The sequence below is a fragment of the Sander lucioperca genome, chromosome 4 (assembly GCF_008315115.2).
Source record: "Sander lucioperca isolate FBNREF2018 chromosome 4, SLUC_FBN_1.2, whole genome shotgun sequence".
Classification (NCBI taxonomy): Eukaryota; Metazoa; Chordata; class Actinopteri; order Perciformes; family Percidae; genus Sander; species Sander lucioperca.
The window spans coordinates 22,175,870-22,201,479 of record NC_050176.1 but is presented as its reverse complement, the minus strand read 5'-3'; the positions used below and the strand labels follow the sequence as shown (position 1 = coordinate 22,201,479).

Sequence of the window (25,610 nt, the reverse complement as noted above, 5' to 3'; positions counted from 1 at the left end):
TCATTTTTTTTATTAAAAAAAAAGATTTCTCTGATTCCAGCTTGTTAAATGTGAATATCTTCTAGTTTCTTCTCTCCTCTGTGACAGTAAAGTGAATATCTTTTGCGTTTTGGACAAAACAAGACATTTGAGGACGTCCTCTTAGACTTTGGGAAACACTGATCCACATTTTTCACCATGTTTTGACATTTTTATAGATCAAACAACTAATCGATTAATCGAGAAAATAATCGACAGATTAATCGACTATGAAAATAATCGTTAGTTGCAGCTCTAATTTTGTTTACAATGTTTGTTTCCATTTCCTCAGATGTAATACATCGTATATTGCTCTTACTGAACAGTTCAGATCCCTCATTATTCAAATACTTTTCATTTATTTCAGCCTTTTACATCACAGGGACAGGAACGTGTGTGTGTGTGTGTCTGTCGATCCTATCAACTTCAGACCCATTTAATGTCACAACTGGCAACTCAGTGTTTCTTTCAGTCTCTATTACCAGAGCAGAACATTTCTTAGAGAAGTAAAATGTACCTTGTTTGAACAGTGTCTGGAACATCATCCCACTACGTCTGTTTGCATACCGCTGTACTGAGTCAAAAGTATTTTTATTGCAGTTAGAGCTGTACTCCTAGCTGCTGCACTACTACTGTATTTTTTATTGCAGGTTATTGTTGGATACAGCCCACATTGGTACATAAAAGCAATCTCATTTTTCCCATTTTTCTTGCAACAACATCACAGCGGTGTGAAAGAACGTACAACTCAACGGATCAATGGGCACTTATTTTAAATGAAATCAGATTCAAAGACCTTTTGTAGTACCTAGATTTTCTTTCATTCACATTTCCCCCCCCCCCCCTTCTTTCTGGTGCACACAAATAACAGACTTGTTTAAATCTGGAGTTATGTTATAGCTTTTAAGTTTTAATCATTTATTTTGTTTACATTATTTGTATCCCTGGTGTTAGTGTATTTTATTCTATTGACTTTTATTCATTTTTAACATTTTATTAGATTTTGTATTCTTGCAAATTTACATTGTTTTATCCTTTTTTGTCCGTCTGAAGCACTGTTGGCTGCGTCTTTGTATGACAGGTGCTATAAATAAAGTTGAGTTTACAGTCGACATGTCCAGTCCAGTTATAGAAGGAAAAGCCCAGGTGTAATTAATACAATTAAGTAATTATTGTAATGCAATGTGGAACTAAAATGCCTGCTGTGAAAATGGTCTGTTCAACTCTCGTTTCAATGCAGATTTTTCCCCCCAGGTAGGACTCCTCTGCGTCTTTTCCAGGGCGTTGGGGAAGAAGCCGAGTCAGAGACTTTTTTTTTTTTTTTTTTTTTTTTTTTGTAAAAATAGCCAACTTTATATTCTCAGAGTACTAAGACAGCTTTACAAACAGGATGATATGCACACAGCCTTCCTTCTCATCCAAAACGCAGAGCGTTGCAACTGAGGGTCCGACTCGATCACAGAGCCAGCGTAAAAAATAAAATAAAATAAAAAAAACACACTGACAAACCAAAAACAAGACAACAAAGGAAGCAAGGAAGTACACGTTGACCCCCCTTGAGCATCACATTCGTCCGGCACCATGCACGTGGCACTTCAGAAACCAGAGCAGTCGGTCAACTAACCATCGCGAGTGTTTCAACATTATATATTACATATTAACAAACAGGAGAGGAGGTGAGTTGAGGGGGGGTGCAGAGGGATTAAAAAGAACTCTTTCAACTTCATGCATGTGTATAAGAACCGTACGGCCAGACGTAAAGCTTTTAATTAGCAAAAGAATTAACAAAAGATGGCATGTTACACAAAAAAACAAAATCGTATAAAATAAGTTTGTAGGAAAAAAGAAGAGGAGGAATCAGCGCCAGGTTTGAGGTGGGGGGGGGGTCAGGGTGGGCGATTCTCATTTACATATTGACATTGATTTTGGTCGACGTACAACCTAGTGCTGGGGTCTTTCCTCTGGCCCCTCATTCTCTTTTCAAACACACACACACACACACACACACTCACTTGCACACAAACACACTTGAAAAGAAAAATTTTATCAACAGGAAGCGTCCTTGCTCTCTCTCGTGACCCTTTCCCCCTTCAGAGCTGTTTCGTACAACGCTGTTAGCCTTCGCCGCCGCCTTCAGTCGCACATCTCCTCCGGCAGCTCGTGCGGGTTGAGGATGCCGGGCACGGACATCTGGAGCTTGTGTTTCTCCTCCTGGGCTTGGCGCAGAGACGTCTCCCTCTCCTCCAGGAACAAGTCGGTCGTGTCCTCGCCGGCAAACTCCTGCGGGACCACACAAGCAGAGGCTCAGCAGCGCTCAACGCCAGGCTTTTAGGCGTTAAGATTCTAAAAACGGGCCAAACTGAAAACTTTCCCACGAAAAGGAGAAGACCTGCAGCTGCTCAGACTTTCCACAAAGTCTCTCCCGTCAGAAGGTTAAATAAATCCAAGTTCTGACGCCGTTTGTAGCTTTCAAAGCTTCCTTCCAATCAGATTAGAATATATTATACGTTACAAACATTAACAAGTAGTGTCTAAAATGTCATTTTTATATATTTTAAATGTGTAACACCACGTGATCCATGGTGAAAGGTTTCGTCAGCAGCAGACTCCAGTTTCTGGATGGCATGTGGTTGAGCTACAACTCATCCTAAAACTTTACCAGCTCTCGTCTTTTTTTGAAACATTTGTGTGTTGTCAAACGTCTGAATGAAACGGTCAGTTAGATTCACCACCACGGTTTGGTCCATTACATCCTCCCTGGTCTGTTTTTCTTCCAGATGCAGGTGTTTTCTCGTTTCCTGTGGACACTCACCTTGATCTGGACAAGGAAGTCCCTCAGGTGCTCCTTGAAGGCGGGGATGTCCTGATTCAGACTGAACAGACCCGTTACAAACACCTTCACCTGGGCACTGAAGACAAGAAACTCAATCAGCCAATTTGATTACATTCTTCCCTCGTATGTGATATACTAATGCTTCATGTCGGCAGTTCTCCTTTGAAAACTCCCAAAGGAGGAGCGGCGACTTGCTAGCCTGGGAACCAGACAAATCTGCGAGCTCATATTTCATTTGCTCTGACAAACATTCATTTTTTTGAAGAGAAAACCAGACAAGTAAAATTAGTAATTTGATTCGATTATCATGTCAGCGATTCGATATCTCGATGCATCACGATGCGTCAAATACATTTTTCTATTAAAGCCATGTAGGATATTTAATTCGTAGCTTTTCAAGCTTCAAAAACCAAAACATTCTGCAGTGCTCTGATACTAAATCAATTGGATACATGAAACTACAGCACTGAACACACGGCACTTCCTGAATGTGCAAAACATAACAGAATATGTAAACAGAAAGGTTGTTAGGCCTACATTAAATTGTAAACAGAAATAATCGATTATGGCCCGGCCGATTATCGATGCAGCATCGTCCACCTCCACGATTCGATGCATCCATTATTTGATTAATTTCAACACCTCTAAAAAGTACCATCCACAAATTCACACTGGCTTTTTTTGGTTAGCATTTTAAGTGGCTAAAGCTCCCTCCCACAGTCTAAACACAGCATTCATGCATTGGTAAATATTTCTTCTTTGTTCACAAAAACACTACAAATCAGCTCATGACAAAGATGCTCAATCGAGTGGTTTGTGCGTTACTCTTGGAGGTTATAACCAGTTGTAACAGCACAGCACAAGCTGCTCAACCTTCTCAGTCCTCCGCGCTCTGACTGGCTTTGAGCCGGCCAGGCCCTCGGCAGACCAATCCCAACCGCTTTAAGACGATGACGATGGTGAGCGTCACAGTGTACTCCGCAAGAAGATTTTCTAGAATCTGAAGATGGGAGTTTAAAAGCGCTGACTCACTTTTGGGTTTCATGAGCTATGTCTAAGCTGCCGCCTTCAATCAAAATGTGTTTTTCCAAGTGCATTCTGGTCTACTGAAGCTCCCCCGGCTGTGCTGAAAAGATCTCAGGTATAACATTTTACTTTAATTTCCGTGTTTGTCTAATGCCTCTTCCACAGAAAAAGTGCTGAATACGCGGCCACAACGTTAACCACGAGACACAACAGCTCGCGTAATCTCACTGTGGTTCACGCGGCGAGGCTAAAGCCTACTTACTCTTGCAGATGGGGGAAGGCCGTCTTCAGCAGGTTGGCGATGTACTCCTGGACGTGCGCCTGGTTGTTGGCCGGATTGGCGGCGCTAAGAGCAACGCTGACCTTCCCTTCTTCCACCAGGTTAAACATGTAGGCCAAGATGGTGGCGTGCATGGTCAGCCCTGCGGACAGGAAGCAAGCCGTTAACATGATTATTTATGTGTTGAGTATGTTAATAAAAAGAGCTGTTAAAACCCCACAGAGCAACTTCTAACGTTACATTTTACTTTACATATTCATAAAGTAATTAATGAACTAAGGGGGCTTTCACATCTGCCTTATTTTAGCCTGGTTGACACCAGACCCTTCTCAGCTGTAACAGAGTGGGGGGGTCTGGACAAGCTTCATTCACAGCCCATTTCCAAAGGGGCGTCACCAACGGACGCCGCTCAAATGCCTCTGGGCGCAATTGGATAGTCCTTCAACCAATCAGACCCAACGATCTGGGTGACGTAGCAGCGACAGCGGCATCAACGGGTTGCTGCGCTTCGGTGGCCGTCATGTTGAATGTAAACAAAAAGCTGCTCGCCGTCGCTGCGTTATCGTCATCGTGAAAACCCACCTCAACGGTTGTGATTGGTGCCTCAATTTGGAAAAATTGGAAATGGGCTTGAATGGGCTCTTGGCCAGACTGACTGGCAGAGCAAATCTCAAATTTGCCAGAAGTTGGTCAGGGTTTTCCCAGGCTAGACTTATTTAGTTTGGTTAAATTGCAATCGGATGCGCGTCTTCAGCGGACCAAAAAGAATCATACCGAGACCTCACTTTCAAACGAACTCTGGAGCATTTCGTTTTTTTTTTTTTTACTAAGAACGTGATCAGACCTCGAACCGCACCAACTACTGTACGTGTACTCCACAAGTTTGAGCCAACGTCAGGTGTGCTTTGCGATCTGCGACGCGGCAGAGCAGCAGACTGTAGCAGCTTGCGTGTTTCTCTCACAGAAACAGACTGCGGTCAAGCTCGCCGTCACTCGCATTTCCGCGGTCAAACCAGCCGCCGCTACAGTTGGAGACAGAGTGAATAAAATGAGCTGGTTTGACCATGGACCTGCCGGAAATATGCACTAGTCCAGAACACAAATGAAACGAAACTGAACCAAAAGGGGAAAAACTCTACAAACTCATCAACTGATTCGGACCAAAGCAAACAAACTATAGGTGTGAAAAAGCCCTTAAGCTGCCCCATCTTTGGTCTTAAATTATAACCGAGCAAATATGTGCAAACGTCATATAAACACAAAACAGAACAATGAATAGTTTGAGTTTTGGAACTCTAAAAAAAAGGCCCCAGCTGCCATCACATCAGTGTCTTTACTGTACCTGCAGTGTGCGAGGTATCGGTGACCACGGAGAAGATGTGTTGTAGGATGTCACAGAAGTACGTCTGGTAGAAGCTCTGCGCTGCTGCCTCCTCTCCGGATACGTTCTGCAGGAGAGTGTACAGGATCTGTAGACCTGCAGGAGAGACACCGAGACGCTCATGAGACCAGCAGAGACGTGGAAACAGCCACTGCTTCCAAACGTCTGCGCTGCTCGGACACTTTAAAGGTGCTCTAAGCGATGTTGGGTGACGGCACTTCTTGTTGACGTTCGAAGTACTGTCAAACTAAACGGAGACTAGCTTGCCCCTCCCTCCTCCTCAGCCCGTCCCCTCCCTTCCGTGCTTCCGCACACTAACCCCCCCAACCCCCACCCTCAAATCCTTCTTGTCGGTTATTGGCTGGAAGTCTGTTATGTTTGGTGGTGCGGGTTGGCGCAGTTTGTTTTTGTTGCCGTTTGTGGAGCCTGGGCTGTCTACAGAGACCGTGTTTTTTTTACAGTGTGTTCAGGGGACAGGCAGCTAGCAGATAGTGAGGAGATGTTTTTTACAGTGTGTTCAGGGGACAGGCAGCTAGCAGATAGTGAGGAGATGTTTTTTACAGTGTGTTCAGGGGACAGGCAGCTAGCAGATAGTGAGGAGATGTTTTTTACAGTGTGTTCAGGGGACAGGCAGCTAGCTGATAGTGAGGAGATGTTTGCTGTATGTGACAAAAAATGTTGTAGCCTAAAAAAACGCGTGACATCGCTTAGAGCACCTTTAACCCAACTTGGATTTTGTAGTTGACTGAGTTCTGTCTCAACTAAGATTTCAGAATTAAAAATGAGTGAGTGATAGACTTGTATTGGCACCTTCTGAAAGATGCATTGCCTGCAGTCCAGTGACAACACAAGCTCAAAAAAGGAATTTAACAACTCGCTGCTGTGTTTTAACATTCGTTACGATGTAATTACTAATAATCTTGTGTCATTAGTCAGTGTCCTCTCCAATCTTAAGAGGAGTTAGTATTTTGTTTGTAGACAGCAAGAAGATGTTTGCCAAACTGAAACATCGTCTGAAGATAAGATGTCCCAGCTGCAGCTTAAGTGTGTACTTTGTCTTTTGCCTTCATAATTAGTCTCGTGGGCTGATTGGGTGAGTCACAGCTTGACCCAGTGAACCTGCACAACCACACAGTTACAGCGGATAACCGGCTCCATTTTAAATGACGGCTCCCACCCCTTAAGTAGAGAGTTTCAGCCTCTTCCTTGTCCAGATGCTATGTACAACTTGTTTTAGTGGTTTAGTGATTATTGGAGCATTGATAACTTTTGTCATGTCTGTTTATTGTCTGTGTTGTCTACTGCAAACCAAATCTACCTACGCGTACAAATAAAGTAACATTAACCAGATAAAAAGACACAACTTACATTTACACATCTATATCAAAAGTTTAAATTTGTTTCAAGTGTTTTTAGTCCGTTTTCTTTTGACTTATTACAGTTTCCAACTTACAATATCTCTTAATAGTTAAATAATTTGGCTGGCTGGGGAAAAAAACAAACAAATTTTCAAGCCTTTTCAAGACCATTCTGAATGAAATAACTCTTCTGTATATGCGTTTGAGTTGATGCCAGTTCAGACCTGTGTCGGCGACATTCCTCATCGTGTGCTTGAAGGCCCAGATGATAGAGTCCAGGATGAGTTTGAACTGTGCCGGGGCGATGGACAGGAAGGCGGGAAAGCACTGAGACGTGGCTGCTTGAAGAAGGTAGAAGAAATGGGTTCTGTGTTCGGGGAATTCCTCAAAGTCCTGAAGACACAGGAGGAAAACAACAAGGAGTTTAAAGTCTGTAAAAACGTTGAAACTCTAATATCAAACCTGTCTTGTTTTCTGAGAGATTTCACCAAGTACCAGGTGTGACTAAATGACACAAACCGACCTTGTTGATCATGTTCAAAGTGCACTCGAAGACAGCGTCGAAGATCTTGGGGATTTCTCCCGTGATGTGGACTCCCAGCTTGTTGACGATGGTCGCCATGGTGCTGAGGACCTCGGGCTCCCGGGCAGCCGGGACGTTCCTCTGATAGTCGATGAGCACGGCCTCCAGCAGGGGGGGCACAAAGTTCTCTGCCACCTGGAGAATAAAACATGAAAATGTTGACAGACGGTCTGTGAGCTCCAGAGTTTCCAATGGACTTTGGAACAGCACCAGCCTAATTTCCACGACCGTACCATTAACTATTTTTTGATCAGAAAGAGTAGACATTAGGGGTGTGACGAGACACGAGATTGGGTTCACGAGATCGAGACGAGATTTTAACACTATTTTACAGAAAACTTCAATGAAGAAATAAGACTTTATTCAATCAAAAGTCACAAAATGAAAACCGAGCACTGAAAGGTTTTGCCACAAACTCAAATGACTGGCCTCTCTCCTGTATAACTAAAGGCTGATTTAGGCTTCTGCGTCGAATCGACGGCACACCTCCGCAGACCCCTCTGCGTCGCCGCGAACCCCTCTCCGAGCCCTCCGCCGTAGCTCCAAAAATTTGTAACTTTGCGTCGAGGCGACGCAGACCGCAAGGACTGCGATTGGGTCGCGACGCCGTAGCTACGGCGTGGAGTTGACGCAGAAGCATAAAACAGCCTTAACTGTTACTTGTTCTATATGTACGGTGGAGAGTCTCTTCACTCAGAGAACCAAGGTTACAACGTAACTAAGCGTTTCCTGGCAGTAGACGTTTTGTACTTGAATTTGTCATTGTAGCCTACAGTAGACAGAGAGAAATTAAGCTTATTTTACTATTGTTTCACATTGATTACGTTCTAAAGCACAAATAAATGACCATCAAACACTCAACAGATAATTTTTGTGAAGACAGATGCTCTTTTCTCCTCCTCTGCATTTTATTAATTGCAGCAGTAAAGAAGGAAGTAGGCTACTCTAGTATTGATTTGACCATTATAGGACGAACAAAGAACATTTCTCTTTGTTTATTATCATTAAAAGTAAAGTTAGGTTTTCTGTCCGCTTCCCGACTCATTTTAACAGAGAAAGAGAGGTCTGTGCCAGACAGCGCCACAGCGAACTGCACTCTGATATACTAAAATTGACTTTAACATGATGTAGTCTAAATAAAACCTAGGTTTACAAGCTGGTCCCAGTTAGGGTTACAGTGCAGGTCACAGAACTGAAACGTATGTTTAATTTGAGCTTTTAATTACAAACATTATGGCCGTTGCTTTTAAGAAGAAACTGGGCATGATTCCATAATTGTTAGTAGTTTTCCATTTACCGGAGCAGCGACGCTGAATGAATACAGAGGATGCTTTGTGTGCGACTAAACTAATAAAAATGAAAGTCATTACAACACAGATTTAAGCAGAACGTACATTTTAAAACGCTCTTCCGTTACAGAATCAACTAGGAATAATATAAACAGTCTGGCTCACCATCTGAGGGTCGTTGGAGCGGCTGACCCAGCCAGAGATCAGCTTCAATGTCTCTCTCTTCACTGTCCTCATACTCCTGATCAGAGGTTGTTTGGTCACCATCTCACCTGCATGAATGAAAACGTTATATAAACCTGCAATAACTGATTTTTTTGGTCAATCGGAGGCAGAGGAAAGAAGTTGTGAACACAACATCGACATTTCTTCATCCTTTAGGTTGATTTAGTGAACTTGTTTGCTCTTTTTTGTCTCAACGAACTCTTTTTGGCGTCACCAAACTTTGTCTTTTGTTTTGATTGAGAGACCCATAGCGGCAGAAAATTACATATTGTCACAAGCACAAACTAACCGTTGGTCTGGACAGCCGAGGAGATGTTTTCACTCAGACACTTGTAGACGTTGAGCATGTCCAGATAGATTCGTCCCAGCTGAACAACAAAGGGATGACCGACAGCTTTACAGGCTCTGACGTTTGTCTTTAGGATGCTGCCCAGCTGACGCACCGTCTCCGCGTCCTTCAGGATGTCCACGTTCTGCAGCGGAGAGTCCACAATTTAGCACAAGACGCAATTTTTAACAATAGTTGGCTACAGGCGGCATCAAATGACAACGTTTGAGGCACATCAGTGGATTCCAATCGACCCGTCCTCCTGCTGCCTCACCTTGGTGGCCTGCTGGATGATGCTGTCCCACACCTGGTTAGGCAGCAGCATGTACTTCTCTATCAGAAGCTCCTGAACTGCCTGGTCCGTCTGAGCTCCAATCATGTAGCCAACGGCCTCGTAAAACGTATGGACCTGCAGAGACGAGGAGCAGAGTTTTTTGATTTCCTTTTTATCATCACAATTATGTTTATTTATTTAATACAGATTTCATGTATGTTGGGGGTTAAAGTGATGTAACTTTACAGGGGTTATGTATGTACTTTAAAGGTACACTGTGTAGGACTTTCTCCCATCTAGCGGTGAAATTGTATTTTGCATTCAATCGAATAGTGCTCTCTAGCGCCTCGCTTTTTCAAATGCGTGTTGCAACTACGGTAGCCGTTATGGACCAAGAAGCTATGACAACATGTCTTCCAATTTTCGCTTTTTTTGGAGACGAGGATTCCTTCTCCTGTGGCTCGGCATAAGTATGATCCTCCATTATGAACTAAAGGGCAGTTGCAGGCTTTCACATTTGCCGGGGCGGTGACAAGCGCCTCTCACTGATCTCCTTCTCCGTCTCAGCTGGTTTCAGTCACGTGATGCTGGCTCTGAAGGGAAACGCGTTGTGGATTAGCTAGACAGGTCGGCTAGTGCTCTATGTCCCTCTCAGTGATTATAGTTTTTCAAAATGGCGGAACGACATTGGAAGCCTCTTGGACTTGCCCGTCCGATGTAAATACAGATAAGAAATTCTGCGCTTACGAGGATAAGTCAGATCATTGGCAGAGGTCATTTTACACCAATGAGGACATTTTTATGAATGAAGACATTGATTTTAGCTAGTAAAATACTTCAGACACTACACAGTGTACCTTTAATAACCACTTTGACTGTAAAAACCCGAACCTGGTGTTTATTGTTTGGGCTAGGAGACGCGCCTCCTCCCAGTCCTCTACTGAGATGTCTATTTACGAGCGGCAGAGTTTATACAACTCTTTCAAAGAAACCTAATCAAAAAGTAACCTATGTCATCTGAAAAAGTCTCACAAATAACGGCATTTAAAAAAAGTTAAACACTAATGACAACCAACACTGTGCCATTGCAGACAGAATGTCCAGAGAAAGGACTGACCTGCTGTGGCTGCAGGTCACAGATGATGGTGTTGATATTGTTGAGGATCTCGTCGATGAAGGGCATCACCTCGCCCACCTGGACCTGGACAAAATGACGCCGGCACTTCTGGGCGATCTTGATGAAGGTGTCGCACGCCATGTCCTGCACACCGTCGTGGGTCTCTGTGTGATGAAGAGGAAGATTAAACACCGTAACATCACGTAAGCATTACTTACAATTCAAGTAACAATGGCACCCTAAGCCCAGTTCAGACCAAAGATTTAACAGGAGGATAGAGAGCGAGATTACTTGCTACAGTTGCATTTCTAATAGTGATGAATTGGCGAAAACTTTTTTTTATTCCTCCGGTTCACGGCTTTGTTCTAACGCCGCTCCCTCTCTTCAGTCACTCTCTAGATTGCCAGACCGTAAAACGTGCTCGTGGGCCAAATACTCTCCCATTTCGAACGTAGAAATAACATGGATTATGGATCATTTCATTTCTATAGTTTGTAGCTGACTTTACCAGCTGACTTTGCTATTGGCTGTTGAAACAGCTGACATCCCTTACGTTCTAAAACCAGCCTCTGGCGACTTGATAAAGCTGAGTCGCAGGTGGCGGCCGGTTTGAGTCAAGCTGAGATGGGCCAGTTCAAACCTCTGCAACTTTTCCCAGCAACCATCCTCGTTGCGAATATTTAGTTTGAACCTGGTTTTAAGGAAATACAAATTCCGAATCTTCAGGTCTGTGTCTAAACGTCATAATCACACATCACAGTGGTGTAACCCGATTCAAATTTGAGAAGTAATACGTTTCAAGAAAGAGGCATTTAATACGAAAAGCAGTGGATTTTTAATTCACAGATTTAAGCAAAAAGATTGGGTCTGTTCTGTGCAGAGGATTTGGTCTTTTCTTACCGTGCATGAACTCAAACAGCTTGTTGACGACAGTCTTGAGGAACTTCCAGTGGGCTCGGAGGAAGCGAGGATACTGGCCCACGATGTACATGATGTTAGACGCTATGATGGCCTTGTTGTCCTTCCCTCTTTTCTGCTCGCACAGGCCAAGCAGGTCCTGAGTACGTAACAAACACATTCCGCAAACGTTCAACACACACCCTAACTGCCGCGTCTATAACTGGTTGGGAGAAATGTATCATTACAAAGAAAACAATTAGAATTGATTGAAATAAATAATTCTGTCACGCAGTCCAGCTGCAAGTCTCACTCACCAGTGTCAATGCAACATGGCTAACTAATTTCTGCCTGTAGAGGGATGCTGCTTAATGCCGATATAATATAATATCGTCTGTGTGTCCCACCTTGATGACGGTGACCAGGAACCTCTTCTCGTCCTCTTCGTGCATCGCCCCGCTGATGGAGCCGATGGCCCAGCAGAGCATGTTCAGGTTCCTCCACGACCACTCGGTGCCGTTCACCTGGCTGTGGAGCTTCTCCGTCATGATGCGTTCAGTGTCGGCGTAGTCCAGATGGGTCAGATACACTGCAGACACACGGAGAGAGACGGAGGAGTCATGGTGGGTACGTTTCCGTGCAATAACTCAGCAACGGCTCTGTACTATGTTGACGTGATTCTAACTTTCTTGGCTGCCATTAAAAAAAACGGTGTAAAAAAAGAATGCAGACTGGCCCCGGGGTAGCACGGATGCACGAGAATCTCGTACAGAAAAACTGAAACACACATTAGCGCTAGCTTTACAGTCAAAATATGGCAGCTTAGCGCCAGACGCATGTGCAATATATCGACTGTGGGTGAGAGGGAAGTTGACTGCTTGAAGTCAAAAGACGTTTTGGCGCTGCCGTTTTTCTTTTTGCAAAAACCTCTTGGGGTGCGCCAAAAATTCCTCTATGCAGGAAAAACTACTGGTGTGGAGTGTGCGCACGCACATTTCTTTTACCTCTCGGGGACCTTTCGTGTGTGTTGTCGAGGAAGTTTAATAAGAACCGTATGTACGTTTTTTTTTGTGGTTTTGAGGTTTCTTTCGTTCATTTCAACAAAGATTTGTTCTTCACAATAAAGCATTATCAGGAAAAAGATGCATCGACGCATGGATAGTGCGTTTATTGCGTCCTTTCGGATTTGAATGCGTCAGAGACGCAGGACGCGTACCTAGCAACATCACTGTATGAGTTAAAATAGAACTAAGCACGCCTAAAAACTTACATTCGTAGAAGGAACTGGTGTGTCTTAATTTGTGTATCTAAAAACCGAACCACGTATTCATATCACCACAGACGTGTACTAACTTACCGAGAGTCTCCCTCATGTTCTTGTAAAGGTTAATGGCGTCTGTGTCCTTCATGAACTCCCTGACCACCTCGCCCTGGTCGTTCTCCACCACCAGCACCTCCTCTGGTTTGGCCATGCGGCTGACCATCAGCAAACGCACCTGCAAGACAAGGAGGAGGAATAAGTTGTACGCGAGAGTCTGAGACAGCCTCTGATTGAGCCAGCGGACCGATCTTCCTCATGCGAAGCATGTGTGAGTACACGAGTGTTACTGCACGTTGGCTGACAGGCCGACCAGTCTATAGGGGTAAAAGTTGTCCGTTAGGCCATCATGTGTGATTATCTGAGTGCGTGTCGGCTGACAGGCCATACCTGGGAGAGTACAGGCAGGTACAGGTGTCTGCGTGGCGGGACGTCGGAAAGCAGCGGGGTGCTGGAGGTGGAGAAAGGACTCTCCCTGTAGAGCTCGGCTGCCAGGTGGTTCCAGTACTCCAGGCAGATCTTAAAGATCTCCGTCTCCTCCACCTCCGACACCAGCAGCATGTAGTGCAGGGCCTGGGGGCAGAGTGTGGTCAGGTCACATTATTTAGTCTTGCTAAACGCTAAAGAGAACAAACTATTTACTTCTGTCTCAAAGAGGATTATCCAGCTAAAATCCCTGACGTTTGTCAGGGTCTCCTGCTGTAGCGCTGACACCAGACTTAATGCGATGGAAGAACTTTATATAATAAATATTGTTATCATTTATCTTAGTCACATGAGTAATTATTTCAACATTCACTTCTATTAGAGGATATGTTCAGTTAAAATACACCCAGTTTTGCACTATCACTGTAGTTATAGAAGACTCCACTATTTATACTGTTAATGACTTAGAGAAAGACTCAACTGTTTATTCACATACTTGTACTCAATAGAAAATATTTGCCCAGCTTTGTTGTCTGTTAGTATATTGAAAGCCATGCAAAATAAACAGTCCAAATTCCTTGTATGTTCACACACAGCACATCCAACTTATTTAACATTGAACAGTCTCCATGCACATCTGTTTGTTTACGTTTTTATTTTTGCTTCTTGGCTACATCTGGGAACATAAGGAATCCGACTGATAACTCAACAGTCGTTTCTTGAATAAACTGCTATACAGAGTCTGTCTGCTGTCTCGTTTTCTGCTCTCAACATCTCAGCCTCCTCCTGAAACAATTATGTCTAAGTAAGTACTTCTACAAGTGGACAAACAGCCACAGGAAAGGCGGCCCTTCCCACTGTAATCGGTCCCAAATGTATGTCATTACAAACGTGTAATCAGGACAACACAGGCAAGGAAAGACAGGAGAGAGATGGGCAGGAAAGGCAGTCAGGGGGAGGCTTCTTTTCAACAACTCGAAAGCAGTGGCGGAAATGCCTCAAAGCCTCCAGTTTGTTTACTCAACCAGACACCAACAATCATTTAAGTTCACCTGTGTCCACATGATCAACCAAACTCAAATTTGAACAGTGGACACGGTCCTTTCTGTAACTGAGTGTGTCGTCCGCCCTACCTCCATGAGTGTCTCTCGCAGGTTGGATCTCTTCTCGACGAGCTGGCCGTGTTCTTTGAGGAAGGTGCAGAGGAACAGGCTGAGGTTCTGGATGAAGTTCTGCTCGTCGTCCTTCCCGTTGGCGTAGGCCACTCTGATGTTAGTGTTCAAAGGAAGCATCTGACCAGACGACAAAACACTGAATCAAAATCCCCTCACCTTTATTTATTTATTCATGCTATACATCATCTCACTTGATTTGACATAATTGCATCCAGGGTGTGTTTTGTGTATAGGACGTTGCATTTACTGTAAATAGGCTTAGTCTTAAACCACGGAGCCATGAGACCACCCAAGAAAACCATTTCATGTAAAACAAGATCTAAAAACTAACAAAGCAACCACGCAAACACTATCACATGAGGGAAACACTGAGGTGGGGTTAAAGGCTTTAGAAAAGCTGGTAAGTAAAACTTTGTTTTAGTCAAAGTACAGTTTGCAGTGGCCGGGTTGGCTCAGTGGGTAGAGCAGGCGCGCATGTATGGAGGTGTATGCCTCGACGCAGAAGGTCCAGGGTTCGAGTCCGACCTGTGACGATTTCCTGCATGTCTTCCCCCTCTCTCCCCCCCCCCTTTCATATCTAGCTGTTCTTTCCATTAAAGGCTGAAATGCCCCAAAAAAAAAAAAAAAAAAAATGAAGTCAAGAATGAACTTTAACACTCACTCAAGATCTGAAGCATTTTAACTTCAGAACGATGCTTCTCTTGAGCAGGTGTGTATACATGTGTATTAACTTATTGTTAACGGTCCTCAAGATCTTTGTTGTCCAACCTGGAGGATCTCTCTAATGGGTTTGAGATCAAATTCATGAAAAAAGAAAAAAACTTTGTTCAAAAAGTGCTACAACAACAACAAAATGTGGTTTTTCTGACTTATATAAAAAAAAATATATAAAAAATTTCGGCACCTCATTTCGGTGCCACTGATATGTCTGCTATTCTCTCTGATGCTCTGAAACAGACGTTACAGGAAACATCGCTGCACGCGACTCTAGTTAACACTATACTAGACAGTAGCTAACGTTAGCCTACTGCTAGCTAGTAGCTGGATTAAACACGCTTACCATGCTGACAGCTAACGCTAAACGGTGTAAAGTGTGACTGTATTTCACTGGAGGATTCAACACCGGGATGTAACAATCTGCAGCTGCTGTTGTCGGACAAACAAAGACGGTGCGTTCAATGAAACTGGTAACCTACAGCCTCGTGGTGCATTCAAAGTTGTAGTTAAATGCCCTTTTCCCATCTGGTGGTTGTTTTTGTCATTCAACAGCTCTTTACTAGTGAAATAAGTTATTGTTATAGTTATTACATTATCATTAAATCATTTAATTTTGACGATATGGCGTTAGCAATAAACATCAGTCTTTAATGTCGCAGACTGTTGTTTAGAATCTCTTTTTTTTTTTTACTTTGCTAAAAAAGTATCAGTTATTTAGATTAATTAATCACAGAGTTTGTAATTAATTAGATTACATTTTTTAATCGATTGACAGCCCTAAAAAATATATATATTTCTTGTGATGTACTGGATAGATTCGCCTTTTCTGGTCACAAAAAAAAAAAAAGAAATATTCAAATTGTATTCAACGATCTGAGAAGTATAGAGGAGAAAATCTTTGGTAGAACCATCACATGACATTTAAGGGGGTCCCAAATTGTGTTTTCTTTCTACGTTTTTATTTTTACATTTCAGTGTTATTTTATACAGCACTTTGGTGCAGCGTAAGCTGTGTTTAGATGTGCTCTAGAAATAAACTTTAGTTACTTCCTTTACTTACAAATCAGAAAGCTACTGCTTTAGATATTAATACAAGTTATCCTGATGACTCTTCATTGGTAACACCTGTTATCAGGGAGCTTTTTTAGACCCGACAGGCACACTCACTCCTCCATAGAAAACCTCCTCTATGATAAATCCTGTGCAGCGGGATTATTTCCCCTCTTCCCCCGACACAATGCCAGCGGCTGCAGGCAGGTGGAGCTGTTGACGTCCACCTGGTGTTTACATGCTGATGGTTAAATACACTGAGACCATTAGGTTATGATTGGTTTAAAGAAAGACAAGTCATCAGGGTATTACATTCAAGGCTTAGTTCAGATGTTTGATGAGTCAAATTTAAATAATTTGTGCCTACCGATGCCTGATCTGTAATATTACCCTGAACAGAGTCTCAGGGGAGCCAAATCAGCTCAAATCTTTAAAAAGAAACTTATTTCCTTTAGCTTTTTCATATTGTTATCACCTTCTATTGTGCATTTGTTAGGGCTGCAAGGATTCATTTATTAGTTGTCAACTATTAAATGAATTGGCAACTATTTTAATAATCCATTAAATCGGTTTGAGTCATTTTTTTTATTTAAAAAAAGAAAAAAAAGTAAAATATTCTCTGTTTGCAGCTTGTTAAATGTTGAATATTGTTCTAGTTTCTTCTCTCCTCTGTGACAGTAATCTGAATATCTTTGAGTTTGGACAAAACAAGACATTTGAGGACGTCATGTTGGGCTTTTGGGAAACACTGATCCACATTTTTCAGCATTTTCGGACAGTTTATAAACCAACAACTAACCCATTCATCCAGAAAATAATAATGAAAATAATCCTCAATTGCAGCCCTAGCATTTGTGCACTTTATCTCTTTATTTTTTCTTTTATTCCCTCCTCCTTACTTCATGTAAAGAACTCATGTTTTGAAAAGTGCGACATAAATAAAGTTTACTAGCTTTCTAAAGCAGAATTTCAGCCTGTGTGTCAAACTTACAAGGGCGATCAATGATTTTCTGGTTGCATGTAGAGTCTGGTAAAAAATATTCTTCATTCAGGAACCCATTAGTTAATATGACAGGCGATCTGTAAAAGCATACTCTCTAAAGGTGCGTCAGCAACCACACCTGTGCCAACTGTTTGGGTACATACAGTAAACTTTCCCTCTGTGCTGCCTGAGGAAGGTCCCAAACCCTTGCTGTGAATGTAAGTTTCTCTAAGCGAACAAAGACAAACACGCAACATATTAAACTACACAAAGAGCTCCACTCGTGCTTTTTGTTTTTGGAATTTGGCCCTGCAGCTTTCGACTGTGTTGTCCCATCAGAAGTGTTGACATCACACGCTCACTCTTATTTGTGTCTACTTGTAATAACAGTGAACAAACAGAAAACTGCTTACACCGCCTGACAATGTAGTGTGTGTGGGAGAGTGCAACAAAAGGCTGACAGCAAGTCTGAGAGTTTGTGCTGCCTGTGTGTGTGTGTGTGCGTGCGTGTGTGTGTGTGTGTGTGTGTGTGGTAGGAAATTAAAGTGTGTGTGTGTTTAATAACAGAGTGGGCAGAAGTATGTGTGCTTGTGTGTAATTATTCTGAGTGCAATTAAGTTAAGCACCATTTAGAAATATAGTTAGTGTGTGTACCTGTTTGAGCTGGCACATGGTGAGGGTAAAAAGGTTGACAAACTGCTCCTCGTACTGGTTGACGCTCACTCCACCGATCTCCGTCAAACATTTTAGCGTCACGTTGCGAAACATGGGCACGTTCAAGAACTGAAACACACGAATAAAAGTCATGTCAGTGTTGACTACATTAGGACTGCATGTAAAGATAACTTTCATTATCAATGAATCCGTTTTTTCAACTAACAGACAGACAGAATGTTCATCACAATTTCCCAGAGCATTCAGTTGAGGATGATATCAAACAGAGAAAAGCAGCAAATCCTTAAATATCAGAGGCTGAAACCAGCGAACATTCTTTTACTCGACAAACGTTCAATCAATTATCAACATTTTGGCAATCAGCGAATGCTCCCTGGCCAAGTTGCTGAGGCAACGAGGTGTCAACAAACGGTGAGTGTTCCCCTCTTAGTTACGCTCCTGCAGGATGAAGCAATTCAAGAGCACTTTTATCAGAGGACGTACTGACAGGAGGTGACCACACAAACACAAACATACTCAATATAGAAAATGTTTATTCTGAAACAATGATGATACAGAGCAACGGTTTATTAAGCACCACATCCTACTAGGTTTGTTTTTTTCAGTGCTAATGTCCTTCCCCTTAATGTTGCTGGAGCAGCTACTGTTAAACTGAACCGCGACCGTCGGTGAAAGTTTTCATCTCAGCTTCCTGTTGACCGTTCACTGCTACAGGAGAGCACGAACGGCTTCGATAGGAGCCGTATTCATAATGTTACTCAGAACTTATTAACCCTAATCTTGATTTAAAGGGCTCATATTCTGCTCATTTTCAGGTTCATAATTGTATTTAGAGGTTGTACCAGAATAGGTTTACGTGGTTTGATTTTCAGAAAACACCATATTTTTGTTGTACTGCACATTGCTGCAGCTCCTCTTTTCCCCCTGTGTGTTGAGCTCTCTGTTTTAGCTACAGAGTGAGACCTCTCACTGCTGTAACATCTTTGTTGGGAGTCGCACATGCTCAGTAAGTTGGTAAGGACTACTAGCCAGTCAGAAGCAGAGTATGAGGGCGTGCCCTGACAGTACCTAGGTAAGGACTACTAGCCAGTCAGAAGCAGAGTATGAGGGCGTGCCCTGACAGTACCTAGGTAAGGACTACTAGCCAGTCAGAAGCAGAGTATGAGGGCGTGCCATGCTAGCAGCTAGGCGAGCATTATAACGTGTGTTCCAAAGTGACCACGTTTGTCTCTGAAGTAAAGGCTGGACTACAATAGAGCTGTTTGGAGCAGTTTGTGAACAGTGTTTCCTGTTGGAGATGGTAAGTCCCTTTGGGGTGGACTTTGGGCTTTTTCACTTTGTAAACCCATAACATGCACAAAAAAGATATATAACACAATAAAAGAAAGGGAGAAAGCCAAAAAGCATAATATGAGCACTTTACATTTAAAAAAAAAAAAAGAACAAACAAACCGAAATCCATAGGGATATCTAATCCATGAAAACAATCAGCCTCAATAGCTTTACTCCATTTACAAATTCTGGGCATTTTTAAGGAGAAACATAAAAACAAAATATGGTATATCAATGGTAATGTAGTTTTTTCATTTCATGTTTAAAGGGTCTGTCCCTCTTCTGTCAGAGCAGCTCTCAATGTGTAGCCGTCAGTGTATGTAAACTTCGCACACCAATTTGCACTTTGCTACTTCTTGCCCCGCCTTATTTTTCTTATGTTTTTACTCTGCATGTACCGTGTGATTTTACTTATTTGTGAGCGAAATCAAAGACAAATTTCCATAACTCGGATTTGACCGATAATACAAATGCTTCACCTAATGTTTTGATTCACTGGATGAAGACGGGCTGCTTTACCTTGTAGACCAGAGTGCTGATGAGCTTGGTCTCGAAGATGTAACCTAAAGGAATCCAATTCAGGAAGCGGAGGAGCGTCTCCAGCGTGGCGTGGACCAGCGGGGCATTTTGGGAGTTTTCCTACACAGAAGAGGAAGAAGGTCGATATGAGAATATATTGTGATATTTATCAAAGCACCCCGTGTTGAGAACTGTTTTGGTCGGGAGTCAGCCTCGTCTCACCATCACAAACTGGCACAGCTGGAATATTTGGGAGAACTCGTTGCACATGCTGAAAGACAAGAGCAGAAAGAGTAGAGCTCATCAGTGATGGTAGCAGGTAGGTAATCGTAAAGTGGGCAGACACTGCGTGGACTAAAACAGATTTTAAACCTTAAAATTGGTTCCCTGCGAAAGATTTTTTTAGGAGGAATTGGACCAAGTTTCCCCCCCCCCAACAAGCTTTCTTTTGACGCTCAGTTTGAGGGTCAGAGACACCTGATTAACGGCTCAAACGATCTCAATGATCTGGCTGAAAGGTGTTTTCTGGCACATTAAAAAATAAATAAAAAAAAATTCCGACTTGGCAGCGTTCAAACGATCTGTTATGAACTGTAGTGGCTTGTTTTAAAATTATTGGAGATTTGTTTTTTTTTGTTTTTTTAAACATGTTGCTAAAACTCCAGCCTTGACTGAGACTTTGCTCTGAAACCAAATTGAACTTTCCTGGAAAACAAACCATACTGTCCAAATCTTCTTCTGCAGCCAGCTGCAGGCCCATATTCTTTCTCTCCCTGCGCTCTATTCTAAGTAGAATTTTACAAAGTAGCCTCTCTTTACTAGAGATGTTCCGATACCGATACCAGTATCGGTATCGCCTCCGATACTGATACCAGTATCGGTATCGCCTCCGATACTGCCTAAAACGCTGGTATTAGGAAGTACTGGAGTTTATGCACCGATCCGATACCACATAATAAAGCCCTAAAAACAATCTACGTTAAAGTAGTTTATTTATGTTCCTTTTCCGTTATAACTGACTGTCAAACTGGAGAATGAAAGAAGGTTCTGGGGCGTTCATTGTTTGTGTTTCACAAAGAGTTTAACCTGAGCCAGACTGACAAAGATAGAAATCATATCACATCCATACAGGGATAGTAGTATACAGCTGTTATACATCATATCATCTATACAGAGATAGTAGTATACAGCTGTTATACATCATATCATCCATACAGGGATAGTAGTATACAGCTGTTATACATCATATCATCCATACAGGGATAGTAGTATACAGTTAAAACATAATAAAATATAGGACACACTGGTATCTGATCAGTACTCTGTATCGGCCGATACCCAAGTTCAGGTATCAGAATCGGTATCGGGAAGCAAAAAATGGTATCAGACCATCTCTACTCTCTACTCTGTCAACATTTTTGATAATGAAACCAACTTGTTTGGACAAAACTTTTTTTTGGAACTGTCAAATGACCAAACAAAGATTTTAGTGTGAGCACTCATGTGATCAACGTGTAGTGAGAGCGTAAAAGGTATACTTTTTGGTCAAGCAGAAACAGGGATTGAAAAAATGTAGTGTGAGCTAAGGAAATGTACACATTTTAATATAATCTGCCCATTTAACAGTACCACAGTTCATTTCATTTAAATGGATTTAAGATGAAAATGTTGACACTAACGGGACTGCTAAGCAGTGTAGTCTACGTGATACGCAGGTATATGCCGTATACCCACTAGGAAAGGTCAAGAATTTCCATATACCCACTTACAAAAGCACGAGGATACGTAATGTTTGGGTCATAAATTTCCCCTGTCTGTGTTGCGAGTCAACTAGGAACAACAACACAGTTGCTTGGCGGTCATTCTCTGTGCAAACATGAAATTAAATGTAAATGGACTGTTTTTATATAGCCGTTTTTTTAGTCTTAACTACTCACAGCGCTTTTACATAGTACAGGAACCATTAACACACATTCACACACTGTGGCCGAGGCTGCCGCACAAGTTCCGACTGGCAGGCGACCGCTCTACCACTGAGCCACAGTGATTAACTAATGTGAATCACTAAAGTAGACTAAACTAAACCGTAGCAACAACTCTTGACTTCACATAAGTCAGAGTACTCCTTCTTTCATCGGTTACCTGTCTTTGAGGTGCTTGGCCTTCACCTGGGTCATCTGGCCACTGGAGAAGTCAAAAACCTCCTCGCTGAGCAGTTTGAGGATGATCATGTTGTTCTGACAGAGGCTCTCGCTGGTCCGACTCGCGCCCACGATATCACTGATGAAGGTGGGCCAGTGTTTGGGCCATTCCTGCTTCAGGATCTAAACCAGCCCAGAGGAGACGATATCTGTGTCATCACATCATGTCAGCAGGGTGCGAAATCAACACTCGCCAAGTGCCAAATGCAGGTACATTTTCCATTTAGCGAGTACATCTAAGAGAGCTATCCGCCACGCGGCGGGTAAACGTTTTTTACCAAAACAGTTCATGTTTTTCAGTCTTCGTTTTCAGTCAGTTTTCAGTCGATGAAAACGGAGGATAAACCAGCAGAAACCCCAACCACAAAGTGTTGTGATGTTGTTTGATGAAAGAAAACGAAAGTTATTATTCTGGCCGGTAAAAAGAGACGGTGGATTTATTCATCTACCTGTCAACATGGCCGGTGAGTCAAAAAGTTAATGCATGCCAGTAGAGCTGGGCAATATATCGATATTATATCGATGTTGTGATATGAGACTAGATATCGCCTTAGATTTTGGATATCGTAATATTGCATAAGTGTTGTCTTTTCCTGGTTTTAAAGGCTGCATTACAGTAAAGTGATGTACTTTTCTGAACTTACCAGACTGTTATAACTGTTAAACTGTCAAAAATCTCGTGATATCTGATTTTCTCCATATCGCCCAGCCCTACAGGTCTGTCATCGTTCTACTACAGCGTGTCAAACAATCCCATGTGTGTTTACCTGTACGAGGATCATGTTGAGTTTTGATATGTACACTCCCTCTTTCTGCAAATGAAGATCCAAACAGTGACATCAGTATCGAGCAGTACAGTTCAATTACAAAGTGCCGTATCTTCCATTAATGTAACTTCACCTCCATGTTCGCGGGATCAGAAGAAGTCTTGATGATCAACCCAACAACATACTTCTTGATGCCTGAAAATACATCCAAGAGTTCATAACGATGAAATACAAAAACGTTATTTCCCTGACAAGCAGCACAGAGACAGAAACATCTTCATAATGTGTTTGTTTAATGTCATTAAACGTACCTTCACACTGATTTCTGGGGAGAATCTTCCAGCGTGTTTTGATGACCGTCTCCAGAATCTGCAGTGCATAATACTGAGAGAAAATGAGACGTATATTAGAGACATATTCTTTACATCAAGAGCTGATTACCAACAAACAAGCGCTAACCACAATATAGTATTTGCACCTGGTGATGTTCTACATGAACATGAATTAAGTCCCACGGACTGTAGGCATAGAGCATACACACTGAAAAACATGGGCAAGCATGTTCGTGCATGCAGATACTAAATATAGTATAAACTAGGGGCGCACGATTCAGAAAATGTCACGATTCAATATCAATTTTCAGGCTCAAGATTCGATTAAAAATCAATTTTCGATAAAAAAATAAAAGAATAAAAAAGATTCACGGGCACCCGGATAGCTCAGCTGGTGGAGCAGGCGCCCATATATAGAGGTTTACTCCTCCACGCAGTGGGCCGCGGGTTCGACTCCGACCTGCAGCCCTTTGCTGCATGTCAGCTTGAAAAGATCAGGTGTTCTTTAAGAGGCTCCATTAAGACTTTCCGCAAAATCTGGCATCCCTTTTTAGCCCATGTCAACACATTAAATATCAATGAAGAAACTGACCAGTCTTAACTGAGCCCTGAGCTAATCCCCTCCATCCCTTCTAGTATGTTTTTGTGTGTGTGTGTGTGTGTGTGTGTGTGTGTGTGTGTGTGTGTGTGTGTGCTATAGGGATCTGAAGACAGGTGTGTGGAAGGTCCAGTATATGGGTTTGAAGCTCCTTTTGTTATCACTTATCTGTGCAACACTTTGTTTTAAGTTAGTGACATTTGCATAAACAAACAATAAAAGATTGGGGGAAAAAAAAAAATAATAAGGAAATAATTTCCCAGATAACCACAGATTTCAACACTGTAAGCTTCTGTTAGCTGGAGAAAATCCAATAAGTACAGTGGCGCTACAGCAGCGTTAGAGCTCTAACCTCAGTGGCCTGATGTGGATAAACATCAGCTCACATTATTACATTCTCCCCTGAGAGACACGCAGCGGATGCGAGCTCATAGCTTCTCTCTGCTACAACATCAGCGTGCGTCAGCTATGTACGTACTTTAGTTTTCATGTTCTGAGAGAACTCCAGGATGGTGTCGACCCTCGTCCAGGCGTCTGGATGGTCCTTCAGGTTGGTGAGGACTTCCTGGGCCACTCGTTGCTGCAAGAGAGCAACGCGGCAAACATTGAAGCTTTAGGTTTTTAAAAAGATCAACTTCAGGAATATTTCCCTACGCTTACACATCATATTTGACCGGACCTCCCCTAATAGCTGCGTGGTTTAACCCTTGTGTTGTCTTCCTGTCAACCTTTTTTTTTTTTCCAACGCCTTTCTTTCACAGTTTGTTTTTTCCAACGTTTTAAATTGTAAAATTTTTCTTCTACACATTTTCTGCGCTTATTTCTACGTCCCATTTTTTCTGATATAAAACGAAAATTAAAAACGGGTCTATGTGACCCGAAGTCAACACAAGGGTTAAGCTCAGAATAGGGCTGTGCAATTAATCCAGTCTTTTAATTTCGGCTTTTAATTATTTTGCGCATTACGTCTTGCAAGTAAATTCTTATTTTGTCTTGTGTTCTGAATGAGAAAACAAACAAAAAGTATTTGGGGAAATGTTCACAGTTCTAGGTGTTTTTCTACTGTTGATTTGTTTAACTGTTTCCAGAAGTCAATGAGTAATCGTGTTTAATAATCGTGATTTCCATAATGACCAAAATAATTGTGATTATGATTCTTTACATAATCAAGCAGCCCTCGCTTAGAATAGAGAGAATCCCATCTAGGGCTGAAACTAACAATTATTTTCTGGATGAATGGATTAGTTTGTTCGGTCTCTAAAATGTCAGAAAATTGTGAAAAATGTGGATCAGTGTTTCCGAAAAGTCGAAGATGACGTCCTCAAATGTCTTGTTTTGTCCAAAACTCAAAGATATTCAGTTTACTGTCACAGAGGAGAAAAGAAACTAGAACAATATTCACATTTCAGAAGTTGACATCAGAGAAATCTTAAACGGATTAATCGATCTTTAAAATAGTTGGCGATTTGTTGGGCTGCACAATTAATCGCAATTGTATCAATATCGCAATATGGACTAGTGCAATATCCAAATCGCGGGGGGGGGGGGGGCACAATATTTGTTAATGGCAAAATATGTGTCAAACCATTCAAGTATAGTGGAGCTGCAGAGACATCCCCGCCTGCAAACAGTATCCTACAGAAAAAATATTTGTTTGGTCAGATCCTCGCAAAAATCACACTATAAATCATTTTAATTTCTTTCAATGTTAATAATTTTCAATGAAAATGAGAATAATGATACAAAAACTATCATTCCCTCCAATATCGTGAATCATATCGCAATCGCAGTATCAGTCAAAATAATCGCAATTACATATTTTCCTTATATCGTGCAGCACTAGCGGTTAGTTTAATAGTTGACTAATCAGTCCCTCCAGAAAAATGTGATCATGCGATCGCAAAATTCA

General features: G+C 42.2%; 1 protein-coding gene and 2 non-coding genes across 4 annotated transcripts in view; all 3 read right to left on the bottom strand.

The window, feature by feature from the left end:
- Positions 1 to 1,744: 1,744 nt before the first annotated feature.
- xpo1a (exportin 1 (CRM1 homolog, yeast) a) overlaps positions 1,745 to 25,610 on the bottom strand; it is a 27,379-nt gene continuing 3,513 nt past the window's right edge. For both annotated transcript variants that reach the window (XM_031302719.2, XM_036000976.1), the window contains exons 3-25: positions 24,180 to 24,281; positions 23,083 to 23,155; positions 22,905 to 22,966; positions 22,772 to 22,816; positions 21,946 to 22,127; positions 20,026 to 20,074; positions 19,804 to 19,923; positions 17,932 to 18,060; positions 14,487 to 14,645; positions 13,318 to 13,500; positions 12,967 to 13,105; positions 12,017 to 12,198; positions 11,613 to 11,769; positions 10,713 to 10,876; positions 9,596 to 9,730; positions 9,283 to 9,466; positions 8,934 to 9,040; positions 7,420 to 7,614; positions 7,121 to 7,289; positions 5,500 to 5,634; positions 4,140 to 4,299; positions 2,831 to 2,927; positions 1,745 to 2,298 (exon numbers count right to left, since the gene is read on the bottom strand). In XM_031302719.2, coding sequence (XP_031158579.1) covers positions 2,152 to 2,298; positions 2,831 to 2,927; positions 4,140 to 4,299; positions 5,500 to 5,634; positions 7,121 to 7,289; positions 7,420 to 7,614; positions 8,934 to 9,040; positions 9,283 to 9,466; positions 9,596 to 9,730; positions 10,713 to 10,876; positions 11,613 to 11,769; positions 12,017 to 12,198; positions 12,967 to 13,105; positions 13,318 to 13,500; positions 14,487 to 14,645; positions 17,932 to 18,060; positions 19,804 to 19,923; positions 20,026 to 20,074; positions 21,946 to 22,127; positions 22,772 to 22,816; positions 22,905 to 22,966; positions 23,083 to 23,155; positions 24,180 to 24,281 — 3,075 coding nt within the window. In that variant the 3' untranslated portion in view covers positions 1,745 to 2,151. The remainder of the gene's footprint in view (positions 2,299 to 2,830; positions 2,928 to 4,139; positions 4,300 to 5,499; positions 5,635 to 7,120; positions 7,290 to 7,419; positions 7,615 to 8,933; positions 9,041 to 9,282; positions 9,467 to 9,595; positions 9,731 to 10,712; positions 10,877 to 11,612; positions 11,770 to 12,016; positions 12,199 to 12,966; positions 13,106 to 13,317; positions 13,501 to 14,486; positions 14,646 to 17,931; positions 18,061 to 19,803; positions 19,924 to 20,025; positions 20,075 to 21,945; positions 22,128 to 22,771; positions 22,817 to 22,904; positions 22,967 to 23,082; positions 23,156 to 24,179; positions 24,282 to 25,610) is intronic.
- Positions 3,608 to 3,739, bottom strand: LOC116052209. The gene has a single exon (XR_004105533.1). It is a non-coding gene; the product is annotated as a small nucleolar RNA SNORA47 (small nucleolar RNA).
- Positions 18,561 to 18,697, bottom strand: LOC116052208. The gene has a single exon (XR_004105532.1). It is a non-coding gene; the product is annotated as a small nucleolar RNA SNORA16B/SNORA16A family (small nucleolar RNA).